This window comes from Rhinolophus ferrumequinum, chromosome 23 (genome assembly GCF_004115265.2).
Source record: "Rhinolophus ferrumequinum isolate MPI-CBG mRhiFer1 chromosome 23, mRhiFer1_v1.p, whole genome shotgun sequence".
Classification (NCBI taxonomy): Eukaryota; Metazoa; Chordata; class Mammalia; order Chiroptera; family Rhinolophidae; genus Rhinolophus; species Rhinolophus ferrumequinum.
The window spans coordinates 4,391,441-4,419,313 of NC_046306.1; the positions used below are offsets into that span (position 1 = coordinate 4,391,441).

Below are 27,873 nucleotides of genomic sequence, written 5' to 3' on the forward strand. Positions count from 1 at the left end.
CAGTACTCCCTGAAGGTACATCCCCCATCGTCCGTCACCCCCCTCCCCCACCTGGCTCCGCCCCTTGCACGCCACCCCACCCCCCTTTTTCCGCCCTGCGCCTGCGCACAGCCGTCCTGGAGCCTCGTGCCCAGGGGGCCTCTGGTGGCCAGTGGCCTGCTGCGCGCAGCTAGAGACCGCAGCTCCCCGGACGGGGTGGGTCAGGCACCAAGGCCACGCCTCCCAGGTGAAGGGCGCTGCAGGGGGCAAGACTCCAGCCTGCTCCAAGCTGCTCTGCGTGTGTGGGTGGGTGGGAGGAATGGCGGGAAAGGCCGAATCGGCTACGCAGAGGGGCCGGGCCAGGGAGGGGCTGGGAGTGGGGTTCGCCCCAAGCCTGAAAAGTGCATGTGCCTGGCCTCAGACTTGCTCAGCCAAGTGGTCCTGGCCTAGAGGTTCTAGTTCCGAAGCCTGCGTGGCGCAAACGGTGCTCAATCTGGAATTGTGCAATGGTGGAAAGCTCGCTTGGGCCCCACCTTGCTGCTAGGCCTAGAATGTGCATGTGCGGAAAGCATGCCCAGGCCCAAATCTGTTGGTTCCAGAATCTTCTGAACCACCTGCTTTAGCCTAAATCCTGCTTAGGCTCAGCCCCTCTCAGTGAATCAATTTAGCCTTGACCCCTACGAGGCCTAAAGCCTTCTGAGGCCAGAATCTCGTCACACCTTGATCAGCCCCAAAGCCTGGTAGGCCCAAACCCCACAGTGCCCTGTCGAGGCCGCTTGCTTCTTTCTCAAACAGGCCGCCAGAATGGCAGGGACAGAGGTCTCTGATCCTTTGGAGCAGTTCACCAAAATCAAAGAACTGGAGATGATGCCGGAAAAAGCCTCTGAGGAGGAGGAAGAGAAGGAAAAGGACGGAGTGTGCAGAGTGAAGGAACACCCACGCCCTGGAGAGATGGAGGCCGAATGCACCCCTGGGGCCCTCCAGACTGGGATCCCGGGGGGAGGGCAGGGGCTGGCGCTAGCCACCACGGAGGACAGTGAGAAGCATGTGCTGGCCCTGCAGGCAGTGCACCTCAGTTCGGATGACGTGGCATTGCAGGAGGTGGGCTGGCTGCTGCCACAGCACCAAGCAGGGATGCAGGCCGTGGTGCCGCAGACCGGCAGTGGGCTGCAGTCGCTGCTGTGGCTTGGGGAGGGGTCCCAGCAGAGCCTGCACCAGTGCGTGGCCATTCACCTGCACGACGAGGTGTACTCGCTGCAGGAGGTGGAGTTGATGGAGTTTCACGTTCTGGAGGAGCACGTGGCTGTGGCCGGTGAGGACAGTAAATCTGCAGCGAGCCCGGACGAAGGCGTGGGATTGAGGAAGGTATTGCTGGTTTTTAAAAAAGGGACCCCTTCCATGGGGGAAAAAAACAAAAACAAACAGAAAGTGATTCTCCTTTTAAGTTGCCCTCAATGTGATATAATATATGGACAAGCAGTTTAAAGTTAAACACCGTCAACATAATTCCCAGGAAAATCCTGGGGGACCTCGTGTTCTTTTTTTAAGAGTTTAACAAGTTACGCTAATTAGAATACATACTATAAGGCGCATTGTGGGTTTTTTTTGTTTTGTTTTTTTTAAAATAGTGCTTTTCACCACTAAAACCATTGATGCTTAATAATTACGGCTTACACATATCAGGTACAATGGACAATCTTCTGGGCTACTTTCACTTTTTTCTTTCTGTGTTCCTCAGTTTCATCCAGGCCAAGAGTAGAATCAGATTGTAATTCATAGTGTTGTGTTTGTTTGAATACTCATTTTTGTTTATTAGTTTGAGAGAGGCCAGGAGGAAATCCAGCCGCCGGCTGAAGGACGAGTTGATGAAAAGCAATTCTTCCTAGTGGAAGCAAGGCCGGGAGATGAAAGAAGAAATGAGATCGTCCTGACAATTTCAAACTTAAACATTGAAGAACCGGAAGACAAACCTGCATCCAGTCAACCACATGTGGGAAAAGACAACTCGGCAAAAATTCAAAATAAGACCCAGGGTAGGCCAGTTTGTTTTGGGTGAGACACCGTGCCCGGAATGGGCGGCTGTGTATGTTTAACGGCAGGAAATGGTCACTACAGTTTTAAGTGGTTGACTTTTAGTTGCTTTTGAAATACCAGGACACAGGAGATATTTTAAACCGTGTTCTGTGTTGTGAAGCAAATCCAAAAGAGTTTTGTATTTTGCACACACATGTTTTGAAAACATAGTAAAAATGTTCCTGCAAAGCACTGTGCTCGTAAATAGAAGGTTGGGCCCTGATCTTCCTAAAAAAAAATTGGCAGCCCCATTTTTTTTTTTTTTTTTTTTTTGGTGGGGCATGGGATATTGGGGACAAGAGCAAATGCTTCAGGGCAAGAAGGAAGGGAAGTGTAGCCAAGGAAATAGGACTCAGAAACCAGTAAGAAGGGCGATCACAGTCCCAGGCAGCAAGACGTGTCCTGCGGGTGTAGCTTCCTAATGAGGGTGCCGGCTCCAATGTGTTGTGAGAGCCACATGGATGGGTGTTCAAAGAGGGACATCAGGCCAGATTAAAGAAGGACCTTGAAGTTATATTAAAGCCATGTTACAACTGAGATTAAATGTTGGCAGCCCACAGGATGAATTTGACCCGCAAATTATTTGTTCGGCTTTAAAAAAAAAAAAAGTTTCTCACTTGTTTAAATCAAGAGAGTTCAGACACACACACACACACACACACACACACACACACACCCATCTCAATTTCTAGCTCTTTTTTAAAAAGCCGTGTCTGGCAACACTTGGCTCTGTTTCCTCCTTCCAGCAACGGGTGGCCAGGGCTGGGAAGTGACTCAGTTAGGAAGTCACACTGCCCCCACTGTCCCTTCTTACATGTGGTCAAGTTGTTCATTTGGGTATTGCCCCTGGCTACAATAGGTGGTTGAGTTTGAAACCCTTGCTATACAGTAGTTTCTCATATATGTAAAACGAGAGATTGTACCCCCAAGTCCCCAATTCCTAGCTCATTTCCAGGTTTTTAATATATTCACAAGTTTGTGCCACCATTCCAGAAGGTTTTCATCACCCCCAAATGGAATTTGAACATTTAAAGGAAGGTTTTTATGAATAAATTCTGTATCTCCTTCCTGCAGGAAAACGAAGCTTCCACTGTGATTTGTGCATGTTCACCTCTTCCAGAATTTCAAGTTTAAATCGTCATATGAAAACACACAGCACTGAAAAGCCCCACATATGTCACCTTTGTCTGAAAGCTTTCCGTACTGTTACTCTTCTCAGGAACCACCTCAATACCCACACAGGTAAAATCACTGCGAGGGGGGTTTCCTTGAATGATGTGTGTCCAGGCTGTAAGAATGTGAATAATCCAACTACTTCTACTTTATCGTTTCAGACTTTAGTTTTATCTTCTTTTCTTCCCTTTCAGTTAAAAACATTGACTCTTACAAAGATTTTTCTCACCTTTACCTGGGGCAGTTATGCTTTAAAGAGCCTCTTCTTCATTTTTAAAGCATTTTGAGACAGTGTAATTTATAAAATTAAACGTTTTTAGGGAAATTTGTAGTTAATTCTTATAGTTAATTCTTGTTTAAAAGGATGAACTATGTGATTTTACAGGAACCAGGCCCTACAAGTGTGGTGATTGCGACATGGCGTTTGTTACCAGTGGAGAGCTTGTCCGACACAGACGTTATAAACACACTCATGAGAAACCCTTTAAATGTTCCATGTGCAAGTATGCGAGCGTAGAAGTAAGTCCAACTCTTGTATGTAAAGCTTTGTGGCGTCTTACTAAGAAATTGCAGTAAAAGTTATGTGAAGTCAAATTCACAGTAGAATCTCTTACAAAATAGGTTTTATTAAAGATGTTATTCATATAAAATCTATGCAGGAAATAAGACTCATTCTGTTTTCTAAATTGAAAATAGAAAATTGGATCTTTTTTCTTTGATTACCATCTAGTGAAAGCAGTAGGTAAGGGTGTACAAATTACAAATGAAACCACATGTGGTACTTGAGAAATAATTCTCCAATTGTGTTCAGAGTTCTACCTAGCCTTTTATGTGGCGCTTCGTTCCACAGAATCAAAATGTATTTGCTCTAGCATGGAACACAGACCCAGTCTGAATTAGCTTACCTCAGTGGCACTCGGTCAGATACAAAGCAACTTGCTCGAAGATTTAGACATACCGTGTTTCCCAGAAAATAAGACCTAGCTGGACAATCGGCTCTCACGCGTCTTTATTAGAGCCGATTGTCAGGTTAGGTCTTATTTTCGGAGAAACACGGTAGTCATTTCCGTTCTTCTCACAGAGAAACCACCTTTTTCAGACTTCAGTTATGTGTCCTGGTCACTTCAACTGGATTGTTTCCTTTAGCCCTTCTAGCAGCTTTAGCAGCTCAAAATGAAAGAACAGAACATTACAATTACTGTTAGTGTCAGTTTTCGACAGTTATTTTTGAGGTCTCCACTGTGTGTCAGGATGTCTGCCGGGCCCTGATTCTGAAGCCTGTTGGGAAAGGATAATACACTTGAGCGGAATTAAGCGAAAGGGCACACGACTCAAGTTTAAATACAGTAATGATGCAACCACGTTTCATAAATGGGGAAATTTCATGGACAGGGTTAGAAGCTGATTCCAAGAATTCTTTTCTGCTCTTAACTATTTTTAAAAAGTATTTCTCATCTGAGTTAAAGGTTGTGGCTGTAGTTTGAAAACACAAAATGAAGGTTTCAAGGGGCAAAGCCATCTGAGACTCCTAAGCTTGAAGTGGACTTTCGTTGGCATCCTGCCAGTTTGCAGAGCAAACTTCCGAGGTCCACTGAGACCCTCCTCCAGGGTCAGCAGTCTGCATGCAGCCAGTGGACTGGTCGATCTCAGCATATGGACCGTCCACGGCTGCCATGACACCACCACCCCCTTTTTGCAGTTTCCAAGTGTTGCCATGCTGGTCTGTTTTAAAGGGGGACGGCCTAAGTTCCCTGCACCCCCACACCAGTTCTTTATACATATGCTAGCAGGAACACATCGGAGATATGGTACAGATAACACGGGCTTGTGAAAGTTTTAGAACTCCCCTCCTCCCCTCATCTTCCCCTGCAAAGCCATCCAGGGAAGGTTTACACACAGCCTCCTTATCACTCATCAAAACTTTCATGCTATTATTTAAAAAATTATTTTTGTTTTGCTCTCTGATCTACTTGAAGACCTCCACTTTTCTTCTAAAAATCTAAATTTTTCCATTTGGATCTTGGTTTCCATTCTAAGTCTTTTATTCTTGAATGTTCTTCGGGCTTATGCGCTTGTCACATATTGGGGAACCAGACCAAGTGTAGCCATCCTGAGATCACAGGCAGAGCTGCTGTGTAGCCCGAGTGTAGTGAAAGCCCTCTGTTCAGCTGAGGGGAGATAGATAAGGGCCTACAGGAAGTGAGCCCAGAATAAGGACAGTTCTGGACGGCAACACAACAGTCAGGCAACAAATGCTCAAATGGGAGGTAATACGTTCTTTCCCTTTTACCTAATTGTCTGGGATATGTAATTAATCAAATTAGAATTTCTGTTCTTCTACTGAAAAGTTACTTGTTATAAAGAAACTAGGAACATTAAAGCTTTGTCTTTAATAGCAAGTAAGGCCTTTCTCCATTCATGTACCAGCAAAGCACACAGAACTTGGAGCTCTGAAGTGCCTCAGCTAGATGTCAGCCGTTAAAGCGCTAATGTTTCAAGATTCTCACTCGATTTATGCAAACAAAAACGTTCTGACCTCTGTGTTTCTACGGCATGGTCTAAACTTCACAGCCGTATTGAGCGTAAGTTGCCTTAGAAATGAAAATAAAATTATGTGTAGCACTGAAAAGCAAGATTTCCATTTTCTCTGTGTAAAGTGAAGTTGAATGTGAGAGTCTCTTGAAACTACTGCTGATTATTCTCAAAGGATCTTATGTACACACATCAAATGAAAAACATCATCCGTTATACAAAATAAAAAGAACTGGCTTTCTCAGGTGTTTCAGTGTGGGAAATGTGTTCTGGCATTAAAATCGGACTAACTTAACTACTTCTTTATAATGCTGGTTAATTGGATCTACAGCTTTCAGGTTTCTCTGGTGATAAATACCTTCCATGTGTTTATTAGGCGAGTAAGCTGAAGCGTCACATCCGGTCACACACGGGCGAGCGTCCCTTTCAGTGCTGTCTGTGCAGCTATGCCAGCAAAGACACCTACAAACTGAAACGACACATGAGGACGCACTCAGGTAAAAGTCCCGCAAGCTGAAGGCCAAGTACCTAAAGCACAGTTTCGTTTTCAAAAGTGAGTTTGTAAAAACTTACTCTTCAGTGGCCAAATTAAAATTCAAGTGTCAAAGTGACTTTCTCCATGCCTTTTTGGCATGGGGATTCTGATCTGCACCTTCGTGTTGATTTAGGGCCCAGGGAGCCCACATAAACGCTGCGCTGTCACCCCACTGTAACAAGGAAGATGCCATCAAGGGTTTGCTTCCCTAGGTTTTTTAGGAATTAAAAGTGGACGCCTTAATTCACCCTTCAACTTGAAGGCAAACCGTGCAGCAGAGTATACTGGTTTCATAGTGCACTTACTCTTTATATTATGTTATATAAAGAATGTGTTCACGTGTATTTCTTAGATCTTTAAACCAAGATTAGGACCTAGGGATCTGTCTAATGGAGGAGTAGCCACCAGATGGTACAAGAGTTGCCCTTCGGGTCATTGTCCACAGCTGTACTTGATGTAACATTGTCTGGGCTCAATTTAAGAATTTTGTACTAATTGGGGATAAACAGATGAGAGGGGTTAAAGATGGAACTCAGAGAACAAAAGACAAGCTTTCAGCTCTGGGTGTCCTTTGGTGAGGGTCGGGGCCTGTGGGTAAAGCTACTCTGCATAGGGTCATCTTTGTCACCGTGTGACAGGTGAGAAGCCCTACGAATGCCATGTCTGCCACGCGCGCTTCACCCAGAGTGGAACCATGAAAATACACATTCTGCAGAAGCACAGCGAGAACGTCCCCAAGTACCAGTGTCCACATTGCGCTGCAGTCATTGCAAGGAAGAGCGACCTACGTGAGTTAATGAACTTCCTGCTACAGGGAAACTTTGGGAGCCTTGGGGCCTGACTCCAGGGAGGCAGACCGGAAGTTTTCTTCTGGGAGTCCTATGGTGCCATCTGGTGGTTGGATTGCATACGTGCAGTTTCGTAGCATTTGGTTGTCACAACTGGGGAAGAAAGGATGCTACTGGCATCTAGTGGATAGAAGCCAGGAATGCTGCTAAACATCCTACCCAGGACGGCCCACCCAAGAAGGAATCAGCCAGCTCCAAATGCTAATAGCGCTGAGAGTGGGAAACCCTGGTTTAGAGGGTAGGGGGAGATCAGCCTAATGGAAAATAATACTCTTCCCGTATATAATGTCCTGTAACTATTTTAGGGGTCCATTTGCGCAACCTGCATACTTACAGAGATACAGGGTTGAACTGCCGCTACTGTTCTGCTGTCTTCCACGAACGCTATGACTTCATTCAGCACCAGAAAACTCATAAAAACGAGAAAAAGTTCAAGTGTGAATACTGCAGCTATGCCTGCAAGCAGGTACTATGTTTCAGTCAACTTGGGGAGGTGGCGGGAGGCAGTGGAATATGGAAGAAGGGAGGGCGGGAGTGGGATTCTCTATCCCTTTGAATATTGAACAAAGTTTTGCTTTAGGAAAAACTATTCATAATAACCAGAAGGCAGCTATGAGCCGATAAATTAAAGCAACAGTGCTTAACAGTTCATAGACCCTAGAGGTCCTCGAAACCAATCAGGGCCATAAGATCAAAGTTATTGTCATTAATTAATGAATGCCAGCATGTTCTTTGCCCTTTTTGCTGTGTTGACATTGGCACTGACACTGCAAAAGCAATGAAAGTGCCTTAATATGCATCAAAGCAGTGACCCCAGACAGGACTGGTCACCACTGTGCTCTTCCTTAGCCTCCATGCACTGGCAGCAAAAATAAAGTGCAGTTTTACTTAAGGAAGTCCTTGATGGAGCAGTGAAAGTTATGCACTTGACTCAGTCTTGACCCTGAGGACCTACCTTTTCCGTATTCTGGGAAGTTGGTGTAAAGCACCTTTGCTGTCTTGTGAGGCAGGATGGTTGTTGGGAGGAAAGCGCCTGTGGGATTGTTTGAGTTGCTTGCTCAACTAGCCACTTTTTCACGAACCACTATTTTCACTTGAAAGAAAAGTGACAAACTCTGCGTATTCAGTTTTGGGACATCTGGCGGTAGCCAAGACCTTTTTCTTGAAAGTAAATAAAGTGAACTCATCACTTTCAGGAAAACACAATGTGTTCCCAAGGATACACTTCAGCTTTCAAGGGGAAATTGGAATTAGAATTTTGGAAAACATATCCACCACCATGAGCTTGACATCTTTCTAATACTTAAAGACTTTTCTAATGAGATTGGAGTGACTTGAAGAAAGCAGTTTTTTATATAGTATAAGGAAATGTGTCCACATTCAGAAGCTCTCTGTAACTCAGCAAACTGTTTTGCAAATGACCAATCCACTATTTTAGAAAAGCACACATGGGTAAAAGATCCATTCAAAGTATAAAATAGATCAACAGATTTTAATGTAACAGAGTACAAAAAAAAATCACTGGCATAATCATTTTAGGTGCCACATTTTCACCACTTGTTGAGTTTTGGTGTGGTATCAGAGAAGAATGTCCACATTAGTTGAAAAAGCTATTACAATCCTGCTCCTTTTTCCGGCTGCGTATCTGTGAGAGGAGCTTTTCTTCCTCTGTCTCAAGTACAACTACACACCCCGGCAGACTGAAGGCACAGGCGGGGCTGACAATCAGGCCGCCTTCTTTTCATAAGGCTGCCAGTCTTAGAAATAAACATACGGGATAACCAATTAAATTTGAATTTCAGATAAACAATACCTTTGTATAGAAGTATGTTGCAAATAGTGCAGCCTATATTTTAACTGGCAGCCTGTTAAGCCAGATATACCTGTTAAGCCAGATATAAGTGTTTTTGTTTTGAAAAATAGATAATAATGTATTTATAGAAATACATTAACATGTAGTTGGTTTGTCGCTATTTTTAACCGAATAGGCATTTTTCATATTTTTTAACTTCTCAGTTTTGATTTCTAATACAGTCAATATTAATAGATACCACACCATAAACAAAAGTTCCTTGGGGTGTTAATTTTTAAGAGTGTAAAGGGTCCTAAGACCAAAAGCTCGAGAACCGTTGTCTTGAAGCGTTGAATGTTCTGCCCAGTTACCAAAGGTGGAAGTCAGTGCTTATTGTGTTTCTCAGTGTGGGCTATAAATAGTAAATGCTTTGAATAAGGAAAAGAGCGTTTTCCCAGTAGACTTTGAGCATTGGAAGTTTCTGAGTCCCAGGCTCACATTTGTTCAGATGAACCAGGAGAGCTTCCCGGAAGATGGACAAGACTTGGGGAGGAGGAGGGGACCCCAGGGAGGGTAAACCCCAGTGATGGGGCGCAGAGAGCAGACCAGGCACCTTGAGGCCAGAGATGAGGCTGGACACTGCTGGGCACTCTGCACACTGTGCTCCCAAATGCTGGGCTCCCAGGTTGGACCTGATTCCCAGCAGGGAGACCAGGCAGTGCTCCTGCGGGGAGGGGGGAAAGGAGGGGGACGGGGAGGGGTGTATGGGGAAGAAGGTGTTCGTGAGAGGAAGACGAGGAGAGCGGCTGTCAGTTAGGTTGTGAACAGTAATGCAGACGTGGCCGTGTGTTTCATCTGAATAATCGTAGCTTTTAAATGAAAGAAATAAAATGTGCTTGACTGTGTGTGTGTGTATATACGCACATGCATATATATATACGCGTATGGATATAACTTAACATTATATATAGTTTTGTTCTGATTCCCCAGGTTCCTTACGCATCTAAATCCTAGTTAAAATGTCTGGTTATTTCTTTGCTAAGAACAATTATTTCCACCATTATGCTTTGAAGTCGACGTTAAGATTTGTTATCACACTGTCCGGAAGTGCAAGGGGCTCCCACGTGTCCACTGACTTTAAACTCTGAGATTCAATTTTTAAGTTTGCAGGTTCCATCTGCCCTTTGTAAACGCAGGTCATTGCAAATAATTTAGAACAAGGCCTCCAAATACATGAGCGCTTTTGGAAGGAAAAATGATTGTTTCAGTCCCCAGGGTACGTTCTCCCCCATCCCCTGTGGGATTGTGGGACCAGCTGGGAATTGTGAGAATTTTGTAACCTCGTGGCTGGGCCTGTGTTTCATAGACGGCTAGTTGGTGCTCCTACCATAAGGGTTCTGTGTTGAGAATGTGTTTGCTGTGATTTTTCTTAATAGTGAGCTCATCTTTGGGAAGGAAAAGAAAGGGTATATGATACATAATGTCTGAGACAAAATTAAATCCCTGTCTGTAGCTAAGCTGTTTGTGTTCTTCTCCATTCCTCTTAGGAACGTCATATGACAGTTCACATCCGTACCCACACTGGAGAGAAACCATTTGTCTGCCACTCCTGCAATAAATGTTTCCGACAGAAGCAACTTCTAAATGTTCACGTCAAGAAACACCATAATACAAATTTCATCCCAACTGTGTACGAGTGCCCCAAGTGTGGCAGAGCCTTTTCCCGCTGGGTAAGCTTACTTAAGTCACCACAAAGCCCCCTAGAAAAGGTCCCTGTATCTCACAGGCTCAGTGCCACACTAGGGGACTTTAAACCCCCTAGATTATAGAAACTTGCCAGGAATTAATATATCATCCGTCACGCCTTAGGGAAACGGTTATTAGTTTCTTGGCATCACAAAACTCTTGAAAATCTTATAAAAGTGTGGTCTCCCCTTCTTGTGAAAGAAGACAATCCTACAAACACCTTGCAAATAGTTTTAGGGAGTTCTCAGACTCCCCCCAAAGTCTACAGACAAGAGAACCCTTGATTTCAGTGTAAGATTTTAAATTGTTCCTGTGAATTAGATTTAGGCTACTACACAGAGAGAACGCAATTTTCAAAATGTTTCGTAGTTGTCCTTGGCGTAGCGTTGTGGATACTGTGCTAAGAAGAGCATTTACTCTTTAGTTTTCTTCTTTTCAGGTGTTGTATTAATTACCTATTGCTGCGTAACAAATTATCTTGGAACTTATGGTTAATATGACAAACATTTAGTACCTCACACGAAATGGGGGTCAGGAGTTTGGGAATAGCTTGGTTGGGTGGTTCTGGCTCCAGGTCCGTCATGAGGTTCCATTGGGACGTCGGCTGGGGCTGCACCACCTGATGGCTGGTGGGGCCACTTCCAAGACGGCGCCCTCCATGGCTTTTGGCAGGAGGCCTCAGTTCCTCAGCAAGTGGACCTCTCCGTTGGGCCGCTCGAGTGTGCAAGGAGGAAGCCACAGTGCCCTTTGTCACCTATTCTTAAAAGCGACAACGTTACTTCTGTTCATTCGGCAGAAATCACTGAGTCCAGCCCACCCCACTCAAGGGGTGGAACATGAAGTCCCTTTAGAAAGGAGGAGTATCAAAGAATTTGTGGACATTTTAAAACCACCACAAATGAGTAGCTAGAGCGTGACACAATGTATGCTGCAGTCTTAACTTTATCAAAGTTTTGAATTACCTGAACCTGACTGTTTCTATGAGGGAAGACTTCCTCTTTTGTCTTAAAATGGGAGGGTAGTTGTGGTTTGGGGGTAGCACAGTGGGCTGACCACCTCGGGAGTGTTAGTGCTATTCGTTCAAAATGTCAAATAAAAGTGGTGGCGATGCTCCAGGAGCATTCATGCTGAGTTAAAACTGTAAAGAGTTAACATTGTAAAGAAGCTGCTCTTCAGTGTGAAAAACAAGAAAGCACACTTGGACTTACATCTGGAATATATAAAGCACTCTTGTAACTCAGTCATAAAAAGACAAACACCCAATGCAAAACAGGCGGATGATCTAAATGGACATTTCTCCAAAGAAGCTACACAAATGGCTAATAAGCTCATGAGAGATGCCTGAAACCCTTAGTCACTAGGCAAATCAAAATCACAATGAGACACCCCTAGAACCAGCCATCGGGGCAGCCACAATTAAAGGAGACAGATAATAAAAGATGTGAAAAAATTGGAGCCCTCAGGGGTTGCTGGTGGGATTTTAAAAGGGTGAAGCCACTTTGGGGGACAGCCTGGCAGTTTCTCAAATAGTTAAACATAAAGCTACCGTGTGAGAACATAAAGCAGTTCTCCTAGGCACATACCCAAAAGAACTGAAAACGTGTGACCACACAGAACTTTGCACACAAATATTCAAAGCGGCATGATTCATACCAGCCGCAAAGGGAACAGACCATGGAACGGAACAGTGCCCAGAAGATGACCTCCCATAATCAGAGTCCTCTGGTGTTTGACAGAGGCACCAAGGCAACACGAGGGGGAGAAGATAGTTTTTTCAACAGCTGGAGCTGGAAAACTGGACAGCCACATCAATAAATCTAGACACAGACCTTATACCCTTCACGAAAGTGAACTGAAAATGGACCACAGACCGAAACATAAAACACAAAACTATAAAACTCCTTGGAAGATAACATAGGAAAAAATGTCGATGACCTCGGGGATGGCAATGATTTTTCAGATACGACACCAAAGTACACATTTACTCCACTTGGTTTTTAAAAGTTGGCTCTGTTTTTGGTTTTGTTGGTTAATTCAAAACTGACATCAGAAGTTCTTAACCATGAACTTCATGAAGCTGTAGGGAGATGTGGGTGTGCTGATGTACAAGCACTTTTCTGGGGAAGGGAACTCTCTTAAATCCTCAAAGGAATTCTTGACCCCCACAGGCTTTGTTTGTACATAACCATCATGACAACCAGGTGTTGGCACACTTTGTCTGTAAAGGGCCAGATAGTGAACGTTTTCAGCTGCTCAGGCCACACTGTTTCTGCCCCAGCTACTCACGTCGGGGGTTGTAGCACAAATGCAGCCATAGGTGACAAGTCATAAATGAAGGAACACGGCTTGTTCCAAAACACGTGCTTTATAAAAACAGTTGGCAGACTTGACCCCGAGGCCATAGTTTGCCAACCCCTATGGATAAGCATAAAATGGAAGAAGTTTAAACAACTGGTAACATTACCTCTCCGCTTATATGTGAATCCAGGCCTGCCGAGGCCGAGGCTGAAGTCAGGTGGAAGTTAGGTGGGGTGTTTTATATAATCAGCTACTCTAATGACATGTCACCACTATCCTATGTTAGCATATGGACTTTTCAAATAGTGAAAATTTTCTAACTTGTTTGAAATCTTCCTAAGTGTTCGTGGATACAAATATGTCGTTAGGCCTGGCTAGGAAATCTGTGACGTCCCATTTTAATTCCGAATGTCATACGTAGTGTTCATGACTTCCTAGCAGGTCAGGAGAGAAAGTGGCAGGGCAGTAAAATCTCTTGATATATTACTGATTTTCATAAAATCGACTAATATATTGAATTTCTGGTTTAACGTCAAGCCTCGCTTTGGAGAGGAGACACGTTCTAGAAAAATAAGTTTTGTCTTCTCGCGGATGTCTGTAATAAAGAAATACTTAAAATAAGCCAGCTCTTGGCTAGACCGAAACATGATGGGAAGGATCACCTCTAAAAACTCATCTTTTTTGTACAAGATTGTGAGAAGCACATGTTACCCCCCGTTTTCCCCAGCCCATGTCTCTAACTGTGCGCTTTGAAATGACATTCCTTCAGTGATGATGACTTTCCTTCTGTATTCTGTGTCACTTCTCCGACAGAATAATATGCAGACACACTCAAAGAAGTGCAACTCCGGCCAAGAGAAGTCCACCACTTCAGGAAAAGGAAAAAGAATGAAAAAGAGGAAGCCAGCCATCCCGCAAGAGGCAGACAAGAGAGACGGTATCTCGTTTCAAACGAACTGGGTTTTAATTTGACAGTGATTTTCTCGTTACAAACTTTCCTGGGTGCTGAGTGTTCCTATGCAGGGACACTCCCAGAAACCTTAAGTGGTAGGCCCCAGAAAGCCCTCTGCCCCAAGCCCGGCTCTCTGGCTGCTTCCTCCCACGTGGGGCAGGTTTTGAACTTCATTTCACCCCTTTTGGTTATTGGTAAAGTGGGTTTCGTTACGTATCCACTGCTCAGGAGTGCAGTGAGGACACAGTGGGAAAGTGAGTTGGGAGCCCTAAGCGGTGTCCACACCGCACCCCCACCCCCACATGGGCTCCTAGGGGGACATTTTCTGTTCCTTGGCTTTTGGCTGCATCACCCCAGTGTCTGCCTCTGTCCTCACGTGGCCTCTCCTCTGTGTCTGGCTTATAGTCATCTCGAGATCCTTAATTATATCTTCAAAGACCCTTATTTCACATAAGGTCACACTCACAAGTCTGGGGGGTTAAGATGTGGACATGTCTTTTTCGGGTTCAGCCCACTACAGACACTGTCGTTTATTGGAGAAGACCAGGGGTGTCCAAACTTTTTTCAATGTTTTTCACCAAGGGCCACATGCGGTAAAACACACAAACAGCCGGGCCACTCACTTGAGGTGAAGTACGTATTGCCTCACCTGGTTTATTTAAGTAAACTAAATGTATTTTTGGAATTTGCTGCGGGCCAATTAACAATGGATCACAGGCTGCAGTTGGCCCGCGGGCCGCAGTTTGGACACCCCTAGAGAAGACAAACAGGTGAATTCCCACTCCTAGCCCAAGGCCAGGTCACCTGGACCACATGCTCTAAGTGGGACAAATCCTGAAACATCAATGTAAATGTGTGACTTACCAGCTAATGAGGCACCTAAAGGCCCCCTCTTGACACCTAAATGGGTGTTGCGGTTTTTGTTGGTTGTTTTTTTTAAGCAAAGCTCCGCCACAGAATGACCCCACCCCTAACTGTCTGTAGAGCTGAGGTTGAGAAACCCTGACATCCAGTAGAATGGAGATGAGAACGTTTGTCCTGAGCTATCCCTGGAAAGATGGTTTTCTAAACTGTCTGCTGCTAAGTTAAAAATCCAGCGATTGTTTCCAAAAGAAATTGGCGCTGATTTCTTGGCTGTATTTTAAATGTGCCGACGCTGTGCTTTTTCCCCAAGAAGCCGCTGCCGAGGAGGCAGTCCTGGTGAATGGAGAGCGGTACCCAGGAGAGGTGGTTCCTGTGGGCTGTGGAGAAACCATCGTGGGAAGTGAGGACCTCGAGGAAGACGTGACCTGTGAAATGATTCTCAACGTGTTGGATAAGTGACAGAGGTTCAGGTTTCATGCTTGGAGCACGTAATTCTTAAAGCAGGTTAGAAACTCTTAGCATCTGCTTTGAAACAATTAAGTTCATGAAAATGGATGGTCACAATTTTATCAAAAGCTTCAGGGAGCGCCTAGAATTGTTTGGCTATTTTTGAGTGGTTATTTCAAAAAAACATTGCAGGTATTTTGTAAAGGGCCCCACATCTTGAATTGGAGGATAAACCCCTCAAACCTATGAATTCATTCACTCGATCCTGGCAAGGCGGCCCCACAATAAATGAGCAGTGATTTGGGGATGACACTTACTTTGATCGTAGTACAGGCTACTTAGTGCTTCGGCAAACAGTCAAAGCTGGGAAATCTTATGTTGAATTGTACACACCCCTGATATTTCTAATATGATTTTTAAACATAAAATACTAATTTTATATCCTCTTTTACACAAATGAATTTTCCATAAAATCTAAAGCCATCAAAATACTTTTAATTAGTTCTGAAATTCAATGCAAAAGACCTTAAGTTATACCAAAAACAACAACTGAGTAGAAGATGAAAAACTCTAGGCTAGACAAGAAAATGATGTTTAACATGTTTTCTCCTTTGGTATATGAGTAAAGTTTACTTTTAGATTTTGTATTCTTTCTTAATTATGTTCTTTGGCAGGTAGGACACCCCCCGGTTACATTCCATTATTACTTACAAGAATAGCAGTTCATCACCCTTTTGTTTTGCTAAAACAACTTTGTTTATGTTTTTAAAAATAATTGGCAGGGTGAGAAGAAACTTTAAAATCTGATAATGAAAATGTGCACTTGTAAAGAATTAGTACTTTTTTGCAACAGCCTATCACTAGTATTTCTCTCTGTACCAACTGAAGACCTCTTTTCCCACCTTAGACCAGCATTAAGTACTTAATTAAGTACTTAAAATAAGTACTTAATTTTAAGTACTTAAGTCTCTTTAGTACTTAAAATTAAATAGTACCTATCTTCATAATGAGCCATATTCTTCTTTCTAGCTCAACACTTGCTTTCACTGTGAACTTTTCCCCCCCATTTTAAAATCAAGAATAGGTCCTAAATTCAAATTATTTTTTTAAGCTTTACTGAGGTATAATTGACACATAAAATTGTAAGATATTAAAGTGTACATCATGGTGATTTGACATACGTCTACATTGAGAAAGAATTTCTCCCATCGAGTTAACTAAATTCAGATTCTGAAAACGCTGAACTGTTATTAAAAATACCCCAAACCCAGAAGCCCTGGATAAGGCACACATGTGGAAGCGATTTCCCAGCAGGAAGGGCATTATATTCTCTTCATGGCAGCAAATAATTGAGTTCACGTAGTGAGACTTCAGGTCCATGGTCTGTTATATGCTGTCATTGTGACTTTTTGAACTTTTGTAATGGTTTCTTGTTCTTTGATTGTTGTTTAAAGACGTTTTGCATGACTCAATAAAATGACTTGAAATTATCTTTGTGATATGTGAATAGTGATTCTTAAAAATGTCTTCTTTGCCTGGTGAGGACGTGGTGAGATTGGAACCCTCATACACTGTTGGTGGCAATGTAAAGTGGTGCAGCCCCTCTGGAAAACAGTAGGATGGTTCTGCAAAAAATTAAAACTAGAGCTACCATATTACCCAACAATCTCATACTCTAAAGAATTGACAGCAGGGTTTTGAAGAGATACTTGCACATCCGTATTCATAGCAGCCTTATTCACAACAGCCAAAAGGTGGAAACAACTCACATGAATGGCTGAATGGGTAAACAAAATGTGGTCTGTGCATACAATGGAATGTTCTTCAGTCTTAAGAGGAAGGAAATGCTCATACACACTGCAACATAGGTGAACCATGAGCATATTATGCTACTTGAAATCGGCCAGTCACAAAAAAACAAATACTATATGATTCCACTTGTATGAGGGACCTAAAGTAGTCAAATTCATAGAAACAGAAAATGGTAGGATGGTTACCAGGGGCTGAGGGAGCAGGGACTGGGGAGTTGTTTCATGGGGACAGATGAAAGCGTTCTGGAGATGGATGGTGGTTGCACAAATCTGTGAATATACTTAACACGACTGAACTGTACACTTAAAAATGATTAAGATGGTCCAATTTCATCTTTATTTTACTATAACTAAAATTGTTTTAATTATAAAAGAACAGATATATAAGAAACATGTTTGAAAATGAAAGTCCACTTAGTGTCTAAACACCATCAAAACCTCCTCATAAACAGTCTTCTATAAGAAATTTGTGGTGTTTTGCATGTATAACATCTGGATGAGAATGCAATTCAGGTGATCGGCTTCGATTCAGTTATGTGTCCAGACTCCCACTAGATACCTAGAGAAACTCATTTGTTCCTAAAGCACATTATTAATGCCTTGGATTTGTGACAGAAGCAATGACAATAGTCCCCACAAGAGGGCAGTTGTTCCCCCACCCCCACCCCCCAGGACGTGGACACAGACTGACAAGAACGCCAAGTTTAACAGTCTCTAGCTGTTTGCTCAGTTTCGCACCATACAGAAAGATAAATAAAAAGCGGTCTGTCTTTAATAGTAGCAGGAGGATTTCTTGCGCTTGACTTTGCTGAAAAAGGGGCCTGGATAAAACCTGGAACTGACACTTCTGTGGCTCCAAGTTTCAGAATGCTTGTGGGGGGTAAGCCACCTTTGCAACCCTTCAGCTTAAAATCGTTTTGAGATCCAGCAGGAAATCATTCTGGAAGGTACACCTCTTGCACAAGTGAACATCTCTGTTTTGGGGAGAGGGTGTTTAAATTACAACATTGTTTGACAACAGTGTCACTGTATAAAGGATGCTTTTTAAACAAACCTAAGACCTGGCTGATGCCTCCATTGTTGGGGTCTCTCGCGGAAAGAATTAACTACCCCAGGGGTCAGTCCTGATGAACAGACACAGTGTGTATTATAAGGTTTGACAGCCTACCTTTGGAAAACGGCAAGCATTTCCAGATGTCATTTTCAGGATAAATGTTATATTTTTTGATAACCGTCGATAATCTTACCGAATAGCCCCTGTGGATGTGTGACTATCAGTCCTTAATGGGCAGTGTTATCCATACTTAACACGTTCGATTACAGCCGAAGGACATTTGGCTTCCCTGGTCAACTATTTCTACACTTTCCCGGTCAAATTTTTATTGCCGTTTATTTTTAATTGAGGGTATCAGATAAAACAGATTTTACGTGCAGCCCAGTTTCCGACGCTACTTGAGTAGCTTTTGTATCATTTCCAAAAACATGACTGACCATGAGTCTCATGACTTTAAATCACTGTCTTTGATGGAACGCACCATTTAGGATGTCAAAGACACATATGCTTATTGTTTTCTCTGCAGTTGAAGATAGAATACCATACAGGATGCTCACCATGCTTGTCGAGACAAAAACTGCAGTTAAAAAACCTCTTAACTGAACCACGATGGCTGGAAGCTGGCCACAGGGGCTGTGTAGGAAGGCCGCAAATAGCACTCCTGGTGACATGTTCCTCTTAGGAGCAGCCAAAGGAGCTGAAAGGCACGCTGCTGTCATTCCTGTTAATGGAGTATGACAGTTTGTATATGAGTCCAAAGGTCGCTGATTAAAAGACTCCTCCTGATAATTATTATAATTACCGCCCAAGGCCTGAAGTATCAGGATCAGTAAAGTCATCATAGGAAATAGTGTGCTAGACAATGAATTACTTTATTTTAAATCAATCAGCGTCAGTCGTGTTGTCTACAGGCAACACGCAGTCCTCTGGGGTTCCTCCCGCTCCCGTGGCAGCCTGTGCAGAGTGTTGGGTCTTGCTCAGGGCAGTGAGACTGTCACTTGGCTGAGCACTGCTCCCTGCGCTGGCGGGTCACCTGGTCACTCCATCTGCCTGGGCCAGCGGGGTTCCTCCTCCGGAGTCGCCCCACCACCCAACTCGTCTGGCCATCTTCTGATCCCGTACTCTTGGGGGGAATTCCCTCTTGGAGACCCCCGCCAACCATGGTTCGTAGTTCTCTCAGGGTGTTCGGATTACCTAGGGACCATGTGAACAAAATACAGGCTCCTGGACCCCCCAGGTCCATGGAATTAGAATTTTGGGGGTAGCCCCCGACAATCAGTGTATTTCACAGAACCAGCACTTTCCAGTTTTGTTGCAAAGCCAGCTCTGGGGACCACACGCTCTCCAGGCTGCTTTCTTCCCTGCTTTCACATTTGTTGGAAAAACTAAAGATGCTTTCAGTAACCAGCCCTATGCATTTCACTCTGGGTAGTTCTACCCAAAACAGTGACTCAGCCTCCCTCTGTCGGCCTGTCTACTGGTGTTTGTTCCAGAGGGAATAGAAGAAGGCAGAGCCTCTGGAAGTGACATAGGACCCATGTTGGGGAATTTGCCAGGCCTCCTCCATGGTTTGGCACCAAGATCACACACTCAGGTGCGCTGGGAGCGAACGTGACAGCTGTACTATAGTGGCAGAGCATAACCCGTGACAAGGTGAAGAAACAGAGAGAAGACTCTGGATCTGCTGACAGCGGAGGAGTTCCTATTCCAGGCTGACAGTAGGTGTGTCATGCAGAATATGTATTTGAAAATGCATGTGTCTGACTTTGCATACTTGTGTCCTAGGTCTGAGTAACATTCCGCTTTGAGTATACAGACCAGCTCAGAACAAGCACAGCTGGTTCTTCTTAAACATTATTCTTACCATTTATTGTGACAGGATCATCTCAGCATGGATGGATGGATGGATGGATGGATGGATGGATGGTGGATGGATGGATGGTTGGATGTGTACAGATAGATACTTGCTCTTTTTTTTTTTTTAATCCCATGAAGAATCAGAAATGAGTCATGGGAAGGTGGGGCCTTCGAATGTTGGCCAAATGAAAATTAGTTTACTTATCACAACTTCTTATCTAAGTGAAATAGATATTGCAATTCTTAGTGCTATTTTCCAACAGTGCATCTTTTTTTCTTTTTCTTAAACATTTTTTAAATTTTTTGAGGTATAACTTACATACAGTAAAATCCTCCCTTTTAAGTGTACAATTCTACAAGTTCTGATAAATGAATGGTCACGCAACCATCACCACAATCAAGACAGAGTGTCTCCATCACCCCCAAATCCCACTGGGCTCCTACTCCCAGGCCCTAGCAACCACTGGTTTCTTTACGTCCCTATAGCTGTCATTTCCAGAACATCTAGAAGGAATCATACACTATGTATTTGAGTCTGGTTTCTTTCACTCAACATACTGACTTTGACGTTTAGTCCTGCTGTTGTGTGGCTCACTTGCTCATTTTATCGCAGAGTAATATCACATTGTATGGACAGACACTCCACAGCTTGTTTATCCATGCACCAGTTCAAGGACATTTGAGTTGTCCCTACTCGGGGAGGATTATGAGTAAAGCTCTCATAAAGAGGTGTGTACAGGCTTTGTGCAAACCTATATTTTCATTTCTCTTGAGGTGAGATTTCTGGGTCATAGAGTACCTTTTTATATAACTTTATGAGAAACTGCCAAACCTGTCCCCAGAGTGCTTGAACCATTCTGTTCTCTAGCTGCCCCACGTACCCACTACACGTGGTATTGTCAGGGTGTGTTTTGTTGTATTTGTTTTGTTTTTAGCTGTCCTAGTAGGTGTGTACGGATATCTCATTGTGGTTTTAATTTCCATTTTACTAATAACTAGGGACTATGAATATTTTTCCATGGGCTTGCTTGCCATCTGCATATCTTCTTTGGTGAAATGTCTGGTCAAATCTTTTAACCATTTTTAAAATTGGGTTATTTGAAAGTTATTATAGATTCTGGACACAGAATTCTTTTTTATTATTTCTTTATTTTCCAATTACAGTTGACATACAATTTTATATTCATTTCAGGTGTATAACACAGTGATTAGACATCAATATAACTTACAAAGTAATCATTCTGATAAATCAAGTACCCATCTAACACGCTACATAGTTATTACCCTATCATTGACTATATTCCCTATGCTGTACTTTACATCCCCATGACTATTTTATAACTACCAATTGGTACTTCTTAATCCCTTCCCCCTCTTCACCCACAAACACAAGTTCCTTATCAGACACATGTTTTGCAAATATTTTCTCCCAGTATGTGTCTTTTCTTTTCCTTCTCTTAACAGGGTTTTTCAAAGAGCAGATTTTTTTAAAGTTGTGATGAAATCTCATTTATCCTTTTTTCCCCCATCAATGAATCATTAGTTTTCATGTCATATATAAGAAATCTTTGCATAACTCAAATCACATAGATATTTTCCTAGGTCTGCTTCTAGAAGTTTTATAATTTTATGTTTTGCTTTTAAGTCTGTGATCCATTTTGAGTCAAATTTTGTTTATGATCAAGGTGTGGGTTGAAGTTCATTTTTTTGCATGTGGATGACAATTGTTCCAGTGCCATTTATTGAGAAAACATTCTTTGTCCATCTAATTCCCTTTGAAGCTGCGCTGAAAGTAAATTGGCCACACATGTGGGGATCTATTTCTGGATACCATTCTGTTGCACTGATCCAGCCTTTCATCAGCTACAGTCTTGATTACTGTAGCTTTAGCATCAAAATCAGAAAATGTGAGTCCTCCAACTTTGTTCTTCCTTTCCAAAATTGTTTTGGTTTTCCTAGATCTTCTACCTTTCTATATAAACTTTCAAATACACCAGTTGACTTGTACAAGAAAATGTTGCTGGGATTGGAGGAGGGAAGAATTTATAGATGGTTTGGGAAGAATTTAACGTTTTAACAACATTGAATCTTCCAATTTGTGAATACAGTATACAGTATAGCTCTCTATTTATTTAGGTCTTCTTTGATTTCTTTCATCCTTGTTTTGTAATTTTCAGCATACAGATCACGTACAGATGTTGGATTTATATCAAAGCTTTTCATGTTTTTTTTTTCCCCAGGTGTGTACTACTTGTAAATAGTACTGTTTTTAAATTTTTTATTTCCCATTGTTCATTGCTAGTATGGAGTAATACAGTTGAGTTTTGTATATTGATCTTGTGTCCTGCTATCTTGCTAAACTCACTTGTCATCAGTTCTGGTAGTTCATAGATTCCTTGGTGTTTTCTATAGAGATAATCATGCAATCTGCAAATAGAGACAATTTTATTTTTCCCTCTCCAATCTATCTGTTTTTATTTTCTTGCCATATTGCACGCGTGAGGACCTCCAGTATGATGTTGAATAGGAGTGGTAAGAATGAACATCTTTGCCTTATTCCCAATTTAGGGAAAGAACATTGAATTTTTTGCCATTAAGTCTGATGTTAGCTGCAGGGTTTTTGTACATGCCCTTTATTGGGTTGAGAAAATTTCTTTTTATTACCAGTTTGCTGAAAATTCTTCATGAATGGATGTTGAATTTTGTCAAATGCTTTTTCTGCATTAGGATGATTCTATGTTTTTTCTATAGTCATTACAATGACTGATTTTCTAATTGTTGAACCAGCCTTGAATTCCAGGATAAAATTTACTTGATGTACGTGATGTATTATCCTTTTTATATTTTGCTGGGTTTGAATTTGATAATATTTTGTTGAAGATTCTTTCATTTACAGTCACAAGCAATATTGGTCTACAGTTTTCTTTTCTTGTAATATCTTTGGCATTAGGGTAATGCTAACCTCACAAAATGAGTTGGGAAGTATTCCCTGTTCTTCTATTTTCTAGAAGAGTTTGTATAGAATGAGGATTATTTCTTCCTTGCATGTTAGTGTTTACCAGTGAAGCCACCTGGTCTGGTGTTTTCTTTGTTAGAAAGTTTTAACTGTGAATTCCATTTCTTTAATAAATATGGGCTTATTCTGGTTATCTATTCTTTTTTAAGTGGGATCTGGAGTAAATAAAAGCTGTGCTCTGGTTCCTACCCCACTACTAGTCAAGGGCTTTGCCTGACCTCAGGCAAAGCCCTTGACTTCCTGGACCCTGATTTCCTCAAGTAATTCAACAGACATAAATCAAATGCCCTTGCTAGATGCAGGGGAAACCACAAGAAATAAAGTATGGCTCTTGCCCTACAGATGCTTACAATCTCTCCTTTCTATTACCGTGTTTCCCCAAAATAAGACGTAGCCAGACAACCTGCTCTAATGTGTCTTTTGGAGCAAAATATAAGACCCAGTATTATATTATATTATAATATATTATACCTTATATTATATTATATTATACCCAGTCTTATATTATATTAAAACAACACCAGGTCTTATCTTAATTTTTGCTCCAAAAGACGCATTAGAGCTGATTGTCCAGCTACATCTTATTTTCAGGGAAACTTGGTACTTGGGATTCCTGAAGAGCAGACAAGACCCTGCACATGTTATCAGGCCTGCATTCAAAGGCTTACTAGTAAATGTTTAACAACAGCTTTGGGTGGGAGAGCCCTATCTGTAGCGTTTGCCAGTTTCTGTGGTGTAACTATTCCCACCATGGAAGGGTTTCAAATTACCAGGGTGGTTCACGGTGTGGCGTTGGGAGGAGATACACCAGGGCACACGGTTATACAGCATTTCCACTGTACAGTAACAAAAGAAGTACACATCCCCAAGAGCATGGATAGCAGTAAAGTGTAGTAAAGTAACTAGGGGGTGATAAGTTCTGAGTACTTGTTACCTTTGTTTTTAATATAATTCATTGAATTATAAGTGTGTATACCTTAATTTTAATACTGGCCATGTTTAACAACTGACATGCAAATTTCCTGACAATTCAGCCATCAGCCAGTGTTGAGTTCATAGGTGTGCTGCTTCCTTGACTTGCAGAGACGCTATCCCAACTCAGGCAAGCCAACAGGTGCACATGACAGAAGGTTCCACAGTAGCTCTTCAGCAAAGGGTCCTGAGCTCTCCGTTTCCAACAACGTCCCCAGTAATCTCCCTGCTAGCAGCCAGACCCAGCCCTCGAGGATCGGTGGGGGGTGAGGGAGGGGGGCGTACAGTGCTCTCATTGGCCATCCCTGGCCACGCCCCTCTCCGCTGCGGGGTGGAGTCAGCACCCAGTGGGGAGCAATAATGTTCTTGGAACATCTGAGTGACGTTAGGGAAGAGAGAGGGTGGCTGTCCAATTCTCAGAAACGGTGAGGGGCCGCCACACACAGCTTCAGGAGCCCTTGGTTAACTGTGGAATCCCGTATGAGCAATGTGGTTTGAGGCTTTTCAATCTCAGGATATAAACTTTCTGGTGTTCAAGATTTTCAAATTTAAGAAGTCGTACACACCTGTTTTAAACAGTAAATATAAAGCTTTGCATAAAGGCAGAGTTACTCATCTCTCCAGCCTCCAACCCCACCCCCGACCCCTCCCACCCCCACCCCGTAGTCCCTTCCCACACCCCTCTCCTGGCTGTGAGGTCTCAGACACACATGCGGGGGAGGGGGCAAGGGTTGCTTTTGCGGAAGTAGACTCAGACCACACACGTGATTCTGCAACTCGCTTTTTCTCACTGTGCGATAAATCTTGGTCTCCTCTACCAGTCAGTAGACAGAGTCCCGCAAACGTCAGGCTTGGCTCTGGCTGCGCTGGCAGCTTGGGGGCCTTTCCATTCATTGCTCCTACTGGGGGCATGGAAGTGCAAAGACCTCTTGAGATTTCTAAATTTGGTCAGAGTGTAGGAGGCGGTGCAGGGTGCGTCTGTGCTAAAAATACCAGCCCGCGTCTGGGGTGGAGGCTGCATACTCAGAGCAGGCAAGGTGGGAAAGCCCGGGTGGCAGCACATCTGCATTCGGGGTCCTTGACAAAGCCTCTTGAGGTCTCCTGCACGGAGCCTGTGCCTCTAACACCGACACCCACAGCCCAGGTCACAAGGGAGGCAGTGGTGCCTGTCCCCAGGTGACCGGAGAATGGTTACAGAAGCTGCCCCAAATTGAGTTACCTTTCCCCCGTGGTCATGTTACCCCATCATTCAAAACCACCTCAGGATTTGGACCACACCTGGATACCCCCCGGGCGGACACTGACTTATTTTCAACTCACTATATTAATATAACCAAATATGCTGATTTTTAAATAAAACTTTACAACACTTGTCATAAATAGTAATGATATGTGGAGAAATCGATACTATAGGTCACAATGATGAATAATATTGTTGTCACCAACACTGCTCTGTGCCCGGCACAGTTCTCGTACTCCACAATGTCAACTCACTTAACCCTGGAAACACCCCCCTGAGGCGGGCGCAGCGTGCACCCTTTCTACCAGTATCCCCATTTTGTAGATGCGGAAAGAGACTCAGAACAGCGGCACCTTAAAATAGACACATCACTACGAAGAAGAAAGACAGGGACTATCTCTATGGGCTCTCGAGGTGGGGAGACTCCACTATGCTGCGCTTTGAATCTGAATTTGCTTTCTGCATTTGCTCCATTCATTCACTCATTCGTTTCTTCAACATGTGTTTGCTGAGCACCTACTGTGTGCAAGACACTGGAGAGGGGCAGGGGGTGGGATTCTGCCCCTCCCAGGAGAAGCTCTGTCTGGTAGTGGAGAAGGGTGCATTGACAGGCCTGTGGTAGGTGCTTCAGACCATGGTGGGGAAAGGAGAGGGCATTCACCAGCCCAGGCTGGGGGGTGGGGAGCGTGATGCTGGACCAAGTGTCTGGATTTTGAAGGATGAATAGGAGCTAGGTGAAATAAGGGAAGAAGGGAGGAGAAGATGGCGATTCAGGCACATCAAAACGATGGATTAAAGTAAATTTCATGTCTTCAGTGGACACCTCTATTGTTAACAATCTGAAAGAAGGATTTAACCTGTTTCCACATCTGCAAGAGGGGAATAATGGTACCAGCTTTGCAAAGTGACACCACCCTTTGGAAAGCATTCCAGCAGTGCCCGCCACAGAGGAAACGCTCAAAATGTCACTGACAATAATGGTGATTTTATTACGGTGTTTGGCAAGTGATACTGTTTTCCACTTGCCATAGCAGTGTTTTTCTTAAATGTATTTGACTTTTCAAATGAGTTAAAAAGTGGCACCCTCGCAGCAAGTTTAAGTAAACATCCATACTGTCGTGTTTGTCCTCATTTGCATACGTCCTGGAATTTTACAAGCACACACAAAAATTACCCTGTAACGTCCACATGTCCCTTTTGTCCTCCTGAGGCTTTATTTAGAAAGAAGTGGATATTCAAGACCATTCCTTTAAACTAATAGCAATTCATTTACTTGATGGGGGATTTAAATTCTTTACCAAATGGCAAAAGCAACCTAATAATGTGCAGTATTTCTAAGTAGCACAACTCACAGCATGAGGCTTTCTAAATCTGATTTAGACGCAAAACAGCCATCTTTCACCCCTGAAGTCCCTCTCTGCAAAGCAATGTGGATTTGTGAGGACACCTACCAGAGTAACCAGCCTCCACCAGGAGAAGTTGAGTTTTTCCTCACTTCTCCCACCTCCATGTGCTCAGCACGCTGGCAGTGAGGAAGGTGATGTTTGGGGGGAAATTAAAATCTGAAATTATTGTTTAATCAGATGACAGAAGAAAGAGCATAGACTGGGGAAAAGCAACTTGGCCTCGGATTCCAGCGACTGCCTCCCAGGGGTGCCAAACTAGTTCCTGCCTCTGAGCTGCATTTCCTCATCTGAGAGATGGGGTACTGAACCTCTCAGTGCCTCAGTTTCCCTGTCTGTAATACTGTGCACTTCTTGGACTCTTGAGATCGTGAAATGAAATACTACGGGAAACTCTGCTTGGCACAGACCCTGGTACTTAGTGAGTGCTGAGGGAATGTTTTCAATTATTATCATTACTTCGTCTATAGACTGGGGATAGTCCCATCGTGGCTGCAAGTGGTTTAAATATCACATGGAATAACACTGGGCTGAACTGTGAACAAAGCATCCCCCATGTGAGGGGTGCTGAAGTCCAAGGTCAAAGCCACCTGAGATGGACTCTGTCAAAGGGTAAAAGTTACTACTTTTCTGAACTTTTCTCCACAGCAAGTGCACACCTGGGAGAAACCAGTGACTCCTTCCTTGCCCCCACCTGCCACCCCCCATGGCCAGTCATACACACATGTGGCCCAAATGGAGCCCACGGCTTACATAGGACGCACACTGAGCCCACAGCTGGAGCCATACTTCAGTGGCTTGAAACATCATGCATTTGTCCTCTTACAGTTCTGGAGGTCAGAAATGGGTGTCACTGCGCTAAAATTAAGGTGTCGGCTGGGCTGTCTTCCTTCTGGAGGCTCCAGGGGAGATTCGCTGCCTTTTCTGGTGTGTAGAGGCTGCCTGCACTCCCTGGCTTGTGGCCTCTTCTTCAGTCATCAAAGTCAAGAAAGGCCGGTCCTTCTCATTCTGACACTGACTCTTCACCTCCTTCTTCCATGTTTAAAGGACCCTTGCGATGGGCCCATCTGGATAATGCAGGATAATGTCCCCATCTGAAAGTCAGCTGATGAGCTACCTTAATTATATCCACAACCTTAATTGCCCTTGCCGTGTGACATATCACAGTTTATAGGGATGAAGGCGGGGACCTCATTGAGGGGTCATTATTCTGCCAACCACAGCACCCTTGAGTGAACCACTTCACCTCTGTTTCCTCATCTCTAAAAAGAGTGATAACAT

General features: G+C 43.4%; 1 protein-coding gene across 2 annotated transcripts; it reads left to right on the forward strand.

Annotated features, from left to right (window-relative positions):
• The first annotated feature begins 783 nt into the window (after window positions 1-783).
• On the forward strand, window positions 784-16,575 carry CTCFL (CCCTC-binding factor like). Of its 2 annotated transcripts, XM_033094979.1 has the most exons (11): window positions 784-1,329; window positions 1,796-2,012; window positions 2,684-2,686; window positions 3,127-3,294; window positions 3,611-3,744; window positions 6,134-6,254; window positions 6,931-7,080; window positions 7,446-7,606; window positions 10,480-10,662; window positions 13,790-13,913; window positions 15,103-15,251. In XM_033094979.1, exons 1-11 carry the CDS (start codon window positions 784-786, stop codon window positions 15,249-15,251), a joined length of 1,956 nt encoding a protein of 651 aa, XP_032950870.1. The 2 variants fall into 2 exon arrangements, with proteins under 2 accessions (XP_032950870.1, XP_032950869.1); XM_033094978.1 differs by lacking the exon at window positions 2,684-2,686 and having other exon boundaries at window positions 784-1,344; window positions 15,103-16,575.
• The last annotated feature ends 11,298 nt before the right edge of the window (window positions 16,576-27,873 follow it).

Coding starts and splice junctions, on each gene's coding strand:
- CTCFL (XM_033094978.1), top strand. CDS start 784: ATGGCAGGGACAGAGGTCTCTGATCCTTTGGAGCAGTTCACCAAAATC. Junction 2,013..3,126: donor AATTCAAAATAAGACCCAGG/GTAGGCCAGTTT, acceptor TCCTTCCTGCAG/GAAAACGAAGCTTCCACTGT. Junction 3,745..6,133: donor GCAAGTATGCGAGCGTAGAA/GTAAGTCCAACT, acceptor TGTGTTTATTAG/GCGAGTAAGCTGAAGCGTCA.